General features: G+C 37.0%; 1 protein-coding gene across 1 annotated transcript in view; it reads right to left on the bottom strand.

The window, feature by feature from the left end:
- The window catches only part of WDR3 (WD repeat domain 3), a gene marked incomplete at its 3' end in the record, with an annotated part of 26213 nt that extends 15234 nt beyond the window's left edge, over window positions 1-10979 (bottom strand). The window contains exons 1-6 of the mRNA XM_006899592.1: window positions 10781-10979; window positions 9509-9718; window positions 6743-6861; window positions 2105-2183; window positions 684-779; window positions 279-392 (exon numbers count right to left, since the gene is read on the bottom strand). Of these exons, the coding sequence (XP_006899654.1) occupies window positions 279-392; window positions 684-779; window positions 2105-2183; window positions 6743-6861; window positions 9509-9718; window positions 10781-10951 (789 nt within the window). The remainder of the gene's footprint in view (window positions 1-278; window positions 393-683; window positions 780-2104; window positions 2184-6742; window positions 6862-9508; window positions 9719-10780) is intronic.
- Between the last annotated feature and the right edge of the window lie 1384 nt (window positions 10980-12363).

Raw genomic sequence — 12363 nt, 5'->3', positions numbered from 1 at the left:
CTCTCCCCGCACAAACCCCTCCCCCCTCCCTTTTGCTCCTCTCCTTGAAAAGCAAAAGAAAAACTCCCTCATTGGTACACAATCCTGCCCGCACCTCCCCAAACCCCACCCCCTACCCCCAAATATAATCCACTCTGCAACCCTCATTGCATACTCCTACGATAAAAATAATGCCCTAAAATATAATACTTTTAGACTAGAAGAGCCAATTTTTAAAATGGAAATGTCCTTCTCTCTACCATTTAACTCTACTGATTATAGGAACAAAAATTATTTACATCCTCAGGAGCTTCATCCTGCTCAAAGGTACCATCTTCTGCCTCCTGTGTGTCCTGCATTCCTGGAGAAGACACTCTGATTTTCTTGGGCTCTGGTTCTTCCAGGTCTTCAATCTGTTTGACAAAAATGGGGAAGTAAGAGTTGACATAATGTGCTCTGGATGACTATTATCCCTGATGACATAGGAACATCAGGCAAAGAAACTCAACAAACTGAAATAACTGCATTACTGGAAGCCATAAACTTAAAGTCTAAGAAAATTTGTTCAGTAGTTGCAGATTACTGGTGTAAAATAATGCTTTCTAAAACTGTATGATGTACTAAATAATCATCTGATTCTCAATTCAATGAGCCAAGGAAGATTGCAAAACAGGACAATGTCTCCAATCAGAAAGAAGGAATACCTCATGCAGATAGGTGATGTTCCAAGCTCTCAGTTCACTGTCTGAGGCCCCTGTGATGAGTCTCTTTTCTCCTGACACCAGAACCAATCCCCACACCTAGGGTAAAAAAATATACAAATGCTGTGAGTGTCTGGGGTAAAGTTAGAAATCTTTTTAGAATATATCTATTTATAAACATCTCAAATTCAACATAAGTTTTAGAGGGGAAAGGGTAACAGATACTTTGTTAAGAGATTCCAGATTGTATGATGTGACATTTCAAAAGTTTGAGTAAATTATAATAAAATCCACTTGGCATTTTCAAAGTCTTAAGAGAAGGCATACGAAGGTAACACTTTAAAAAGGCACCAAGAGAAATATCACTTCTAAAGAGAAAAATTGTTGCTTATGAAATATTACTGCTATTCTATGCCATCAGGTTAGAACTAACTTATAGCTAGCTGATCCTTGGCAGGTTTTCAGAGGCTGTACATCCCACAGAAGGAGACTGCCCATCGTTTTTCCTAAAAAATGGTTGGCAGATTTGAACTAAGTAAGTCTGGAGTGACAGTGCAACTCCTTAGCACTAACCCATAAGACATCCCTATAAGATACTAAGTTTCTAATTTCTCATCTTTAAGTTTAGATAATGGCAATTCAGTATAAATCTTAAACCATAGGGTTCACTTAAATTATGATTTAAGGAGTATATACTTCTCTGCTTTTAGCAGTGCCTCTGGTATAATTTCAGTCTCAAATTTCCAAGAAATAAACAATGATAATGACAACATTGTTGTAAGTAAGCATAGAATCTACTCTGCTTTCCTTCCTCATTAAATCCAGGTATGCTTTAAAACCCTGCTATGAACAAAGCATGTAGGAGGATGCCTAAATGTGTAAAATGTTCCTTAAAATGCATTAAATGTTTAGGTAACCAAGAGGGTAACAGAAGCAAAGTGTTGGCCACCCACTGTGCACAGCACCAGTAAGTCTCTTTACAATCATAAAACTGGACACTTAACATATACACATGAAACTTGGATATTAAAAATTCATTTAACTAAAATTTTTGTTTGTTTTTGAGGGTTTTTAAAAATGGTTTCCCCTTTCTGGTGTACCATCAAATCAGGTCTGACTGACACATAAGATTGTCCCTCCTTCTTCAGCAAAGCATCTGGGGGATTTGAACAGTATGGCTTTGGGATTGCAGCACAGCTTCTTGCCACTAGGCCACGAGAGCGTCCTTTAACACCAATTTTTATTAAATGCTACAGTTTAGTCTAGCCCTGTGGCTGGCACTTTTTCAACCATAGTAAATGTAACAATTTTTGAGAAAGAATACAATTACCATAAATAGCATATAAAAACAAAAGTGAAGAGAGAAAAAAAATATTTTCTCAATTTTTGCCCACCCTTTCCCTTGATTGATGACCCGACATTACCTCTGTTCGGTGACCAACCATGGTTTTGAAGCAGTGCTGTGTATCAAGGTCCCACCATTTCACCACAGTGTCCTTCCCACTAGCAGAAAAAATAAGAGAAGCAGTAGGAAGGATTAACAAACAGAAAGATCAAGGACTCATTTTTTTGTTTAAAGATACTATATATGGCAATAATGCCTAAATTTAATATACTACTTGTTGTTTTTTTTCCAAAAGTAAAAATTTTAACTCTTAATATGGTAATTTTTATTTAGAAAATAATTTATCTACAAGCACAAAAATGGTTTGGCATTCACAGTAGCAAAGAACAAGAACCCTGATTTACCCCTTCCTTTTCCATCATCCCAGTTTCCTCAGACTGCCTAACCTGGAAACATGTTAGATCTCTCCTGCTCCCTTATTCCATGTCCAGACAAACAGCTTCTGTATCCTGAAAATGCCTCCTCTGTTAATAACCTTTAAATCTTTCCAATCCACTTTTATACACAAAGTTGAATTTAAGACTCCTAGGTGGAAAACTAATAAAACGGAAAGTTGTGATGAGTCAGCAATGACTCGATGGCACTGGGTCAGGAGGTATATGTGTTTTGGCTGAATTATTTAAACAGTTTCTTTACCCAGTTTCTGTACCATTCCTATTCTCTTACTTAAAAAAAAACACCACGAAAACACCAAACAAATAAAAAAGCAAAAACAAAAACAAAAACAAAACCACAAACAAACCCCTTTATACTGCTTCACAATGTTCTCTGTAGAGTCAAAATCTGGCTCTTCAGCACTATTCTCAAAACTTCCTCTTAACTCATACTTCATCTCCTAATATAAAGGGCCCATCTTCTGCTTCAAATGCCTTTTCACTAACACCCCACCTCACAGTACTGATTCCTTTCCTCTGTTAAGCTGTAATGTGTAATTTTCTACCAGGATTTTAGACTTCATCACAGAATCTGTGCCTCTGAACAAGACACACACACCTGTATCCTATCCCATAAGAAGAAATCCACTACCACTGCCAGCATTTAGAACTCCTTCATATCTTTCTTCTCTTTTTTTCATCCATCCCTTCTTTTAAACCATTCCCAGAGTTCCTCCAATTAATGCCTGACAACCCTTCTGATCCAAGCTTTCCTGGGTAGTTCCTGTTATTAGTTGCTATTGATTGCAACTCACAGTGACCCTTTGTGTTTAAAGTAGAACTGTTTCACAAGGTTTTCAAGGCTGTGACCTTTTGCAAGCAGATCACTAGCCCCTTTTCTTGAGGCTTCTCTGGGTAGGTTCCTCCATACTGTCAGTTAGCAGTTGAGCAGATATTAAGGTTAGCTATGCTAAATTTTTGGTATTTTTCAAATAGTTCACCTAATAGATAAATATTCAGAGAATATACAGTATATATATTCTGTATATTCATATATACAGTGTACCATCACTTCTAAAAAGTAAGTCTACATTAAAGAAATGCTTAGTATTCACATCTACCCAATGTTGTTCTACATTTAGTGTTGATAATCAAGAAGGCAGACAAATATCAATTTACAAAAGGTATAATACTATTTGACAAGGAAACAAAACCTATCAAGTGGGGAAACAACAACCTCTTCAACAAATGGTGCTGGCAAAACTGGAGTATTACCTGCAAAGAGCTGAAGCAGGATGCACACCTTTCACCATATACAAAAATCATCTCAAGGTAAATCAGAGAAGCTGGAGTAAAGCCAAAAACCATAAAGATAATAAGAGACAAAGAGGGACCAGCTTAGAAAGCCTAGCCCATGGTATAAAAGGGTTGACAAATACAGCCAGAAATACACAACCAAGAGAGGATAAAACTGATGAATGAGACCTTCTAAAGATTAAATCCCTGTGTGCATCAAAAACTTTTTCCAACAGGGTACAAAGAAAACCTACTGACTGCGGAAAAAAACATTTGGTAATACCATCTCAGGCAAGGGTCTCCTAACAACGTTACAGATTCCTACAGGTTCTCTATAAGAAAAAAAGACTGATAATTCAATTACAAAATAGACAAAAGACATGGAAAGACTCCTCACAGAGGAAGCCATTTGGATGGCCAATAGGCACAAGAAGAAATGCTCAAAATCACTGGCAATAAGAGAGATGCAAATTAAAACCACAATGAGGCCAGTTTAGGGTCTGTGTCAGGAAAAGGAAGTCCTACTCATATACAGTGCAACCCAAAGGTAATAAAGGAGGTCAGAATTGCTTCCACTGTGGAAAGCTGGGCCACATCAGTAGACAGTGTCACAGACGAGAACCACAGATAGGCAAGGGAGTAGAGAGGAAGCTCCCATTAACTTGCTTTAAGTGTGGATCTGAAGGACACTTGGCCAAGGTGGCCCACATCAGGTCCTCGTGGCTGACAGGACTGACAGGCCCCAGCTCCCAGATGGAAACAAAGGAGGACACTTCAACGATTTAGATCCTCCCAGAAGAACTGTGGGTGAGCATTAACATTACTGGTAAGTATATTCATTTTCTCCTAGTCACAGAGTCTACTAATTGGTCCTAAACGCCTTCTGAGGTCCCAACTCTTCTCACTATTTCTTAGCTGTTGGAATGGACGGAAAACCTCATAAGCAGTTCCTTACTTCACCTCTGCCTTGCATGCGGACTTCCAAGTTGTAAAACAACCCAGTGGTAGATGGAATTTGCTCCAGGACTTAAGAACAGTAAATGACATAGCTGAGCCTCTACATCTTGAGGTTCCTAACCTCTACACTATAACAGACAAAGTGCTAGTCAATAGGCCTTTTATTGTAAGAACCACCTTCCCTCTGTAACTTGATTTATGCCACTATTAGAACCTCTACTCGGAATATTATTGCTTTTTAATCTTTGACTCATGTACTTTTAACTTGTTAGCTAAATTTGTGTCTTCTAGGCTGCAACACTTCCATGAAACATCTTCAAGGATATGAACATGTATGGCTAAGCACAACTGATAACAGTGCATCTAAATTCCAAAATCAATCTCCATAATAGTCTATGTGTTTCCTACTGCCAAAGGGGCCCTTTAGAGTAGTGAGAGAAGATCTTCACCCTGAAACCTACAGCGTCTCTTTTCAGCAGGAAGTAGCTAAGAGAATACGCCATCCCCTTTCCTTATGAATCAGGGTGAAGTCCCTCTCAGGGAGGAGTGATAGGGAATGGCAAAGGACACACTGACAAAGGAGATTAATCAGAACTGGCTTTGACAAACACTGTGGCAATTGGACAATTAAAACAGACATTCAGGGGTGGGGGAAAAAAGAACGAACTAGGGAGGAGGGCAGAGAAAACAGTGCAACAATGAATGAATGAAAACCCAAAATCTCTGTAAATGTTCATTAAAACTAATAAAAAAATATTAAAAAAAAAACCAACCACAATGAGATAACATCTCACCTCAGTAGCAGTAGCAAAGTTTAACAGGACGGCAAGTAATAAATGTTGGAGAGGATGTGGAGGTATAGGAATTTTCATATACTGGAGAGGGGATTAAAAAATTGTACAACCACTCTGGAAGGCAGTTTAGCATTTCCTCAAAAAACTGAACATAGAAATTCCATATGACCCAGTTATTCCACTCCTAGAAATATACCCCAAGAAAATGAGAACTGAACACAAATGGAGATTTGTACACCAATGTTCAAAGAAGCATTACTCACTATCACAAGAACATGGAAACTGGCCAAATGTCCAATCACAATCGAATGGATTGAGAAATTGTGGTAAATGCACCCGATGGAATACTACACAGCACTCAGGAGCAATGATTTTAAAAATTACTACATAACTTGAGAGGGACTGGAGAGCATTATATGCTGCGTGAACTACCTCAGTCTCATGGAGACAAATATTACATAAGACCATTATTATAGAAATAGAGAGAACTAGTGAAACATGTATGAGGATCAGAGGAGGTGGGGGTAGGGTCAGAGGGGTGAGGATGGGCAGAGGGGAAATCACAGAGTTACACAATTTGATGGGTGAATGGAGGGGTGGGTAAAGGAAAGGGGAAAGACCTGGCAGTGATCTGGAAAGACAAGGTAATGGTGGACATAGAGTTCAGTGTTGATTAATTTTATAAAATATAATCAATAAGAATGATTGTATGAAACACATTGTGAATGAAGGATTGTGTGAAACACAATGTACATAAATTTTAGAAAGCAAGTCAATATAAAATAAAAATTTATGAAAAATATTTTAATAAAAAGGTATGTCAAAGGCTTAAGCAGCATGGGAAGTGGTACCAGAGAAAATGAATGACAAATCAGAAAAGGGAATAAAAACACTGCACATAACCATAGAGAAAGCTCCTGTGATACCTTACACAAACATAAGGAAGGAAAGGAAAGTAGAGTGAAACATAATGTGGAAAAACAATAAGGAATAGCGCAAATTCTCCTTCTTAAAATATCTCCTTGGAAGCAGGAGTGGCATCCACTTCCTAAATAACATGCCTCTGGAAACTCTATGAACTTTGATAAATGTCGATAATTGTAGAGGGGCTTCAGGCCTTTTGTTAATAGGGTCACTATGAGTAGTGCTCAACTTGATGGAAATCAACAACAAAAACAAAATATCCTCAATAAATTAACCTGGAAGAGAACTGAAATGGAACAATTTTTTCTTTACCTAGTAACTAGCAGATTCTTTTCACGTAGAAACAATGCTTGTGTGATGGCATCCTTGTGTCCCTTCAGACGGTAGAGTCCACTTTCATTGATCACATCCCAGACAATAATATCTGTGTCCTAAAATGATCAAATAATAGAAGGAAAGGGGGAAAAATCATTTTCTCTATGATATAGGGCCAACTTTGACCAAATACTATCATTATAAAAGCAGCATACAGTTTTCATAGTAAATTTGGAAAATTTAGAAAAACTCCATCTAAGAATAATCAGCACAGTGTTTTTTATTATTTTGATGTTCTTTACATAGGTATCCACATTGTTGTTTTTCAGAAAACTGAGCTATTATTTCCTACCATTTTGTAATCCTTTCTTTCCATTTAATGCTGTCAATCCCAATGATATACTGCAATCTCCCTAAACAATTTTCTATTTTAGATGTTAAGATAGTCTCATTTTCTGCTATTAAAATAAAACAACAGCTGCCCTCAAGAGAATTCCAGCTCCTTGTCTCCCTGTATGCAACAGTAGATCTGTGCTCCTGTTTTCAATGGCTGCCTTATGGGTGTAGATCACCAGGATGTTTTCTAAGTCACGTCTGGGTGGACCTGAACCCTCAACCTTTCAATATGCAGCCAAGTGCAATAATAATTACTTGTAACACCTAAAGACTTCAGCTATTGTATATATGTCAAAATGAGCATTCTTGCTTATAAATCTCTGTATGTATCTCAGACGAGAAAAAGCATTAAAAAGAGAACTCTTGGGTTAAGTTTATGTCTATCACTTCTTGGCCTTTTGGCTAAGATCAAGTGTAGTATCTATTTTTATCAATTTAAAATCTGATATGTACCCTGTCACAGAGGTCAATATATTAAATGGATTTTTGGAACAAAGAGAATAGGAGCTTGCTCCATTCACTTCACTCATCGACCTGGTATTGCGGTGTATAAGAGAAAATAAAAAAAGTTTACGTCTAATGTTAAGATTTCTGATAAACACAATCAAAACGATCTCCAAAAACAATATACCATATACAATGCCAGATTCTTCACTCTCTTAATATCAGGTATTAACCAGTTTTTTCATTGCCTACTCTTAAATTCATGAGGTAATAATGCAGCCTCATGATTTATTTAAATTTGCATTTCCAATTATCTTTGAAAAGTTTTTTACCTGTTTGTCTTTTAAAGTTTTCAATTTAAGTCTTTTGTCTATCCTTCAGTATGTGTCATCTTTTACTTGACTGTAAATTACAACTAGATGAATGCTATTAATTCTCTATATTTAAAAATATTACTTCATTTATTTATTGTTTCCTTTTGGTATAAGGCATGAAATAAAGCCTTAACTTAGAACAGTCCCCCAGAAAGAATAAAAGTATCCTTTAATAATGTTAGGAAATTATTTTTTTTTATTTATCAAAAATATTTAAAACTTCTAAACAGGAATATAAAAGTGGATTCACTTCTGGAATATGGAGCATGTGTCAGGGTCAGTGAGACTGGCTCACGATGGGGCAGGGTTCAGAGCTGCTATACATAGTGTTACTGTGAGATGCAGGCAACTTGACGGCACATAACAACATGATAATCTATTTTGAGTTGGCCAACATAACATTTTTAAAATCATAGCTTTATAATGTATATAATATCTGAAATACCTATATTATTATTTTTCCGCCAAATTCTGGCTTATCAGATTAATTTTTTTAAATGTTTTAAACTCATTTGGTAAAGTTCTAAAAAGCACATTTTAAAAAAATCTCTGAAATACTTTATCTAAATTGTCTGAACGATATAAATTCATTAAACAACGTATCATTTTAATACTTTGCCCATTCAATATGACTTTTACCTCAAGCCTTCTATTACACTTTTTAGGAAACTGACATGGTATTTTTCTACTTGTTACTTAACATTCCACAGTGAATAGAATCTATCTCTAATCTTCAAGCTGAAGAGCTCACACTTACAGAAAAGCTTTGATTTTACCAAAATCACTGGCAAGTAAGTATAGCTTTGTTTCTCTCTTTTCCAGGCTGTCTCTTCTCCCCTGTTTTTGGGTCAAACTCAAACTCATTGCTATGGAGTTGGAATCCACTCTTGGCTGACCCTGTAGTGGGTTTTCAAGGACTATCAATTGCATGGGAGGAGCCCATCTTTCTCCCAAGGAGCAGCTGGTGGATTCAAATCGCCTGCCTTCAGGTTGGTAGCCCAACTTTTCACAAGTCCACCAGAGCTCCCTTGGTTTTGGGTGGGATTTCCAAAATGTTATACAAAAAACATACATCTACCCATCTATCTATGTAGAGAGCGAGCACGCACGTTCGTGTGAAAGAACTATTAAAGATTTAGTTTCCATTATGATATTCTAATTAGTCAAGGTCAAGCAGTATAAGGAGTTGCACTACCAACTCAAAGGCAGACAGTTCAAATACAGTAGCTATTCCTGCAGAGGAAGATGGACAATCTCTTTCAATGCAATTTCTATAGCCTCTGAAAACCCATCAGATGATCAGCTCTAATACGAGTCTGTTTCAACTCACAGCACATAACAACAATATGACTCAAGGCTATGCCAAGAAACAAAATGAACTTTCCAGTTCATATCCATTTCCTCATTCTATTTCCACAAACTATATTATTTCATGTCTTTGAGAGTTGTTTCACCTCACAGCTTTTTGTGAATAATCAACATCATTAACACAAGCTTTATAATGCTTTAATATGACAAAATCTGGGCACTTAAAAATTCCAGGTCTCACCTTGGACCCTGATGCTAGCCTGCCTCCTAGCTGATCATACTTCAAGGTAGTGACAGCAGCTTTGTGTCCATTGAAGGTCACATTTCCTTCCCCACTCAGGAGACTGAAGATTCGGATAGACCCATCCTCATAACCAACAGCCAAGTGCAGCCCATCTGGGGAGGGGCATAAGCAAGTGACCTCTTGTTTTAGCCCCTGAAGGATAAGGATCTGAAATGGTTAGGAAGAAAAAATGAGAAGTTAAACATGTCTTCTTGGAAAAAGTTAAGGGCAAAGTAAAATGACAGCATTAATAATACCAAAGCACTTTAAGAAATAATAATGAAATTCTATAGTATAGTTCAAGTCCTTTAATACAGGAAATAATATTTGGACTGGCCTCTGAAACACTCAACAGAGGGTGAAAGTATGTTTTCCAAAAGTTTGCAGTGGTCTAATTCTCATAAAAATTGTCCAGTAAAGGGCTGTAAAACTATCTCCATCTTGAGAGCCATTTTATAAGAAATCAATTTGCATAACACCAGAGTACTCATAGTAGTTTTAGCACCAAAGTCCTTTTAGTACACGCAAGCATTAATTTCTTAAGAGTGGACAGCGTAAAAATTCCATAATTGGTTTGACAGAAGTGGCAGGCTTAGGAAATTTAATCACACTAATTCCAAAACCTAGTTAACATTTTGGGTCTCATTTATATAAAGTGAAAAGCCTCAGTTAATAAATCTGAGTAGTATTCCTTTTAAATGACTGTTAGATGCTGTAAACTCAATTCCTACTAACATCAACCCTTTATGATAGAACAGAATGGCCTATATGGTTTCATACAGGCATAGATCATGAAATCTTTTCTCTTAAGCAGCTACTGATGGGATCGAACGACCAACTTGTCAGTTATCAATAAATTACTTAACCTTTGCACCGTGATGGCTCTTATGTTATCACCAGCCATCAAACAAGTAAAATTTTAAAACAGGGAGATTTGGTAAAGCAAATCTTTGGTAAAGGGGGATAAAAGTCAGGAACAAATGACTGTTAATCATTTAAAAAAGAAATCATTACTATCTAAGAGATAATCTGCTATTTGGGTGTAGGTTTTTGTTGTTCTTTTTAATTTAGTGTAGAACACAGAACCTGATGTTAGCTATCTAGAGCTGAAGGAAAATGATTTCACTTCTAATGGCACACACAAAATTGTTTGCATGTGAAACTATAGCCCTCTCTCTCCTACCAGAAATACCCATAAATTATTATTACTCCTGTAGATATTCATCTCACCTTTTCTCCTTTCCTCAAGTCCCAGATGAAAACATGTTCACAGGCTGGTACTGCCACATAGCGTCCTTTCTCACCACGAAGAGTCACAAAAACAATATTACCCTTTTGGCTGCCAATAAGGCCAAAGACTGCGGTGGCTACATAGCGTAGGTATTGCTTGGTGAGCCCCATGCTGCGATGTCTAATACCTCCGCTGAGGCAATCTGTAGATGCAAACAAACAAATTACAATTCTTTTGGGATCTTGCTTCTGTTAGGCCGAAGAACACCAACTATTTACCATGTGTTTCAAAAGTATATTAACTTACTGCTTTTCAATATTTATTCACAAAGAATAAATCACTGGCATAAAACACAGGCATCTTCATTTTTCAAGTATTGCTTACTCAATATGCAATCTTTCATCCCTTACTCATCAAATTTGTTACACTGTCATGCTGATGTTACTGCCTCAATGCAACTTAACTCAATTCTGTCCAATCAGCCACCATCACAATTTTTACACCTGAGATTGGCAGTGTGACTATCTATCAATGAATAATTTCTATAAATTTATCAATGTGACAGGCAACTTCGGTGGCATACTGCATAATATACCAGACATTGGCAAATCAAATCCACTAGCCCACTCAAGAAAGAAAGATGGGCAGTCTCCTCTCAGAGGATTTCTATCTTCAGAAACCAGATGCAGAATCACTGTGAGTCAGAATTAAATCATTAGCAGTGGACAGCACCAATCTGCCAAGTACCATAGGCACTCACCTGATACAATAAATTAGGGACAACATTGAGAAGAATGGGAATTCCTGAGCATTTAATTGTTCTCATTCAGAACGTTTACAGGAGCCAAAAAGCAATTGTTCAAGAAGAACAAAGGGATACTGAATGATTTAAAAATCAGGAAAAGTGTGTCAAGGTAATTGTTTCACCATACTTAGCAATCTGTGCACTGAGCAAATGAATAATCCGAGCTGGACTGTATGAAGAATGAGGCATTAGGATTAAAGGAAGAAACATCAACAACATGCATTACAGACAACACACCTAACCTACTAAAGTGAAGAAGTCTTGAAGCACTTACTGATGAACCTCAAATACTATATAGCCTCAATATGGACTACAACTCAACATCAAGGACACCAAAATACAACTAAACCAAGAGGCAACATGATGATAAACAGAGAAAAGACTGAAATTGTCAATGATTTCAGTTTACTTGGTCCACAGTCACTGACCACTGAAGGAAATGTCACAAATCAAAACACATACTGCACTGGGCAAACGTGCTATCAAGGGTTTCTTTTAAAGTGTTAAACAGCAAAGGTGTCAGTTTCCAAAACAAGGTGTACCTCACCCAAACCATAGTTATTTTCCATTGCTTCATAAGCATGTGAGTGAAGACACCAAAGAACTACTGCCTTTAAATTGTGGGCTTGGTGAAAAGTATTGAATATACCATGAACTGCCAAAAGAACAAACAAATCTGTCACGGAAAAAATTAAGCCAAAGGACTCTGTAGAAGAAAGGATGGTTTGTTGCTATGTCTTATTGAATTAGAAAAGACTCACAGCTGACCCTCCGGAA

This window comes from Elephantulus edwardii, unplaced genomic scaffold, assembly GCF_000299155.1.
Source record: "Elephantulus edwardii isolate Elephantulus edwardi_28Jun2011 unplaced genomic scaffold, EleEdw1.0 scaffold00262, whole genome shotgun sequence".
In the NCBI taxonomy this organism is placed as follows: domain Eukaryota; kingdom Metazoa; phylum Chordata; class Mammalia; order Macroscelidea; family Macroscelididae; genus Elephantulus; species Elephantulus edwardii.
This window is presented reverse-complemented; position numbering and strand designations above follow the sequence as displayed.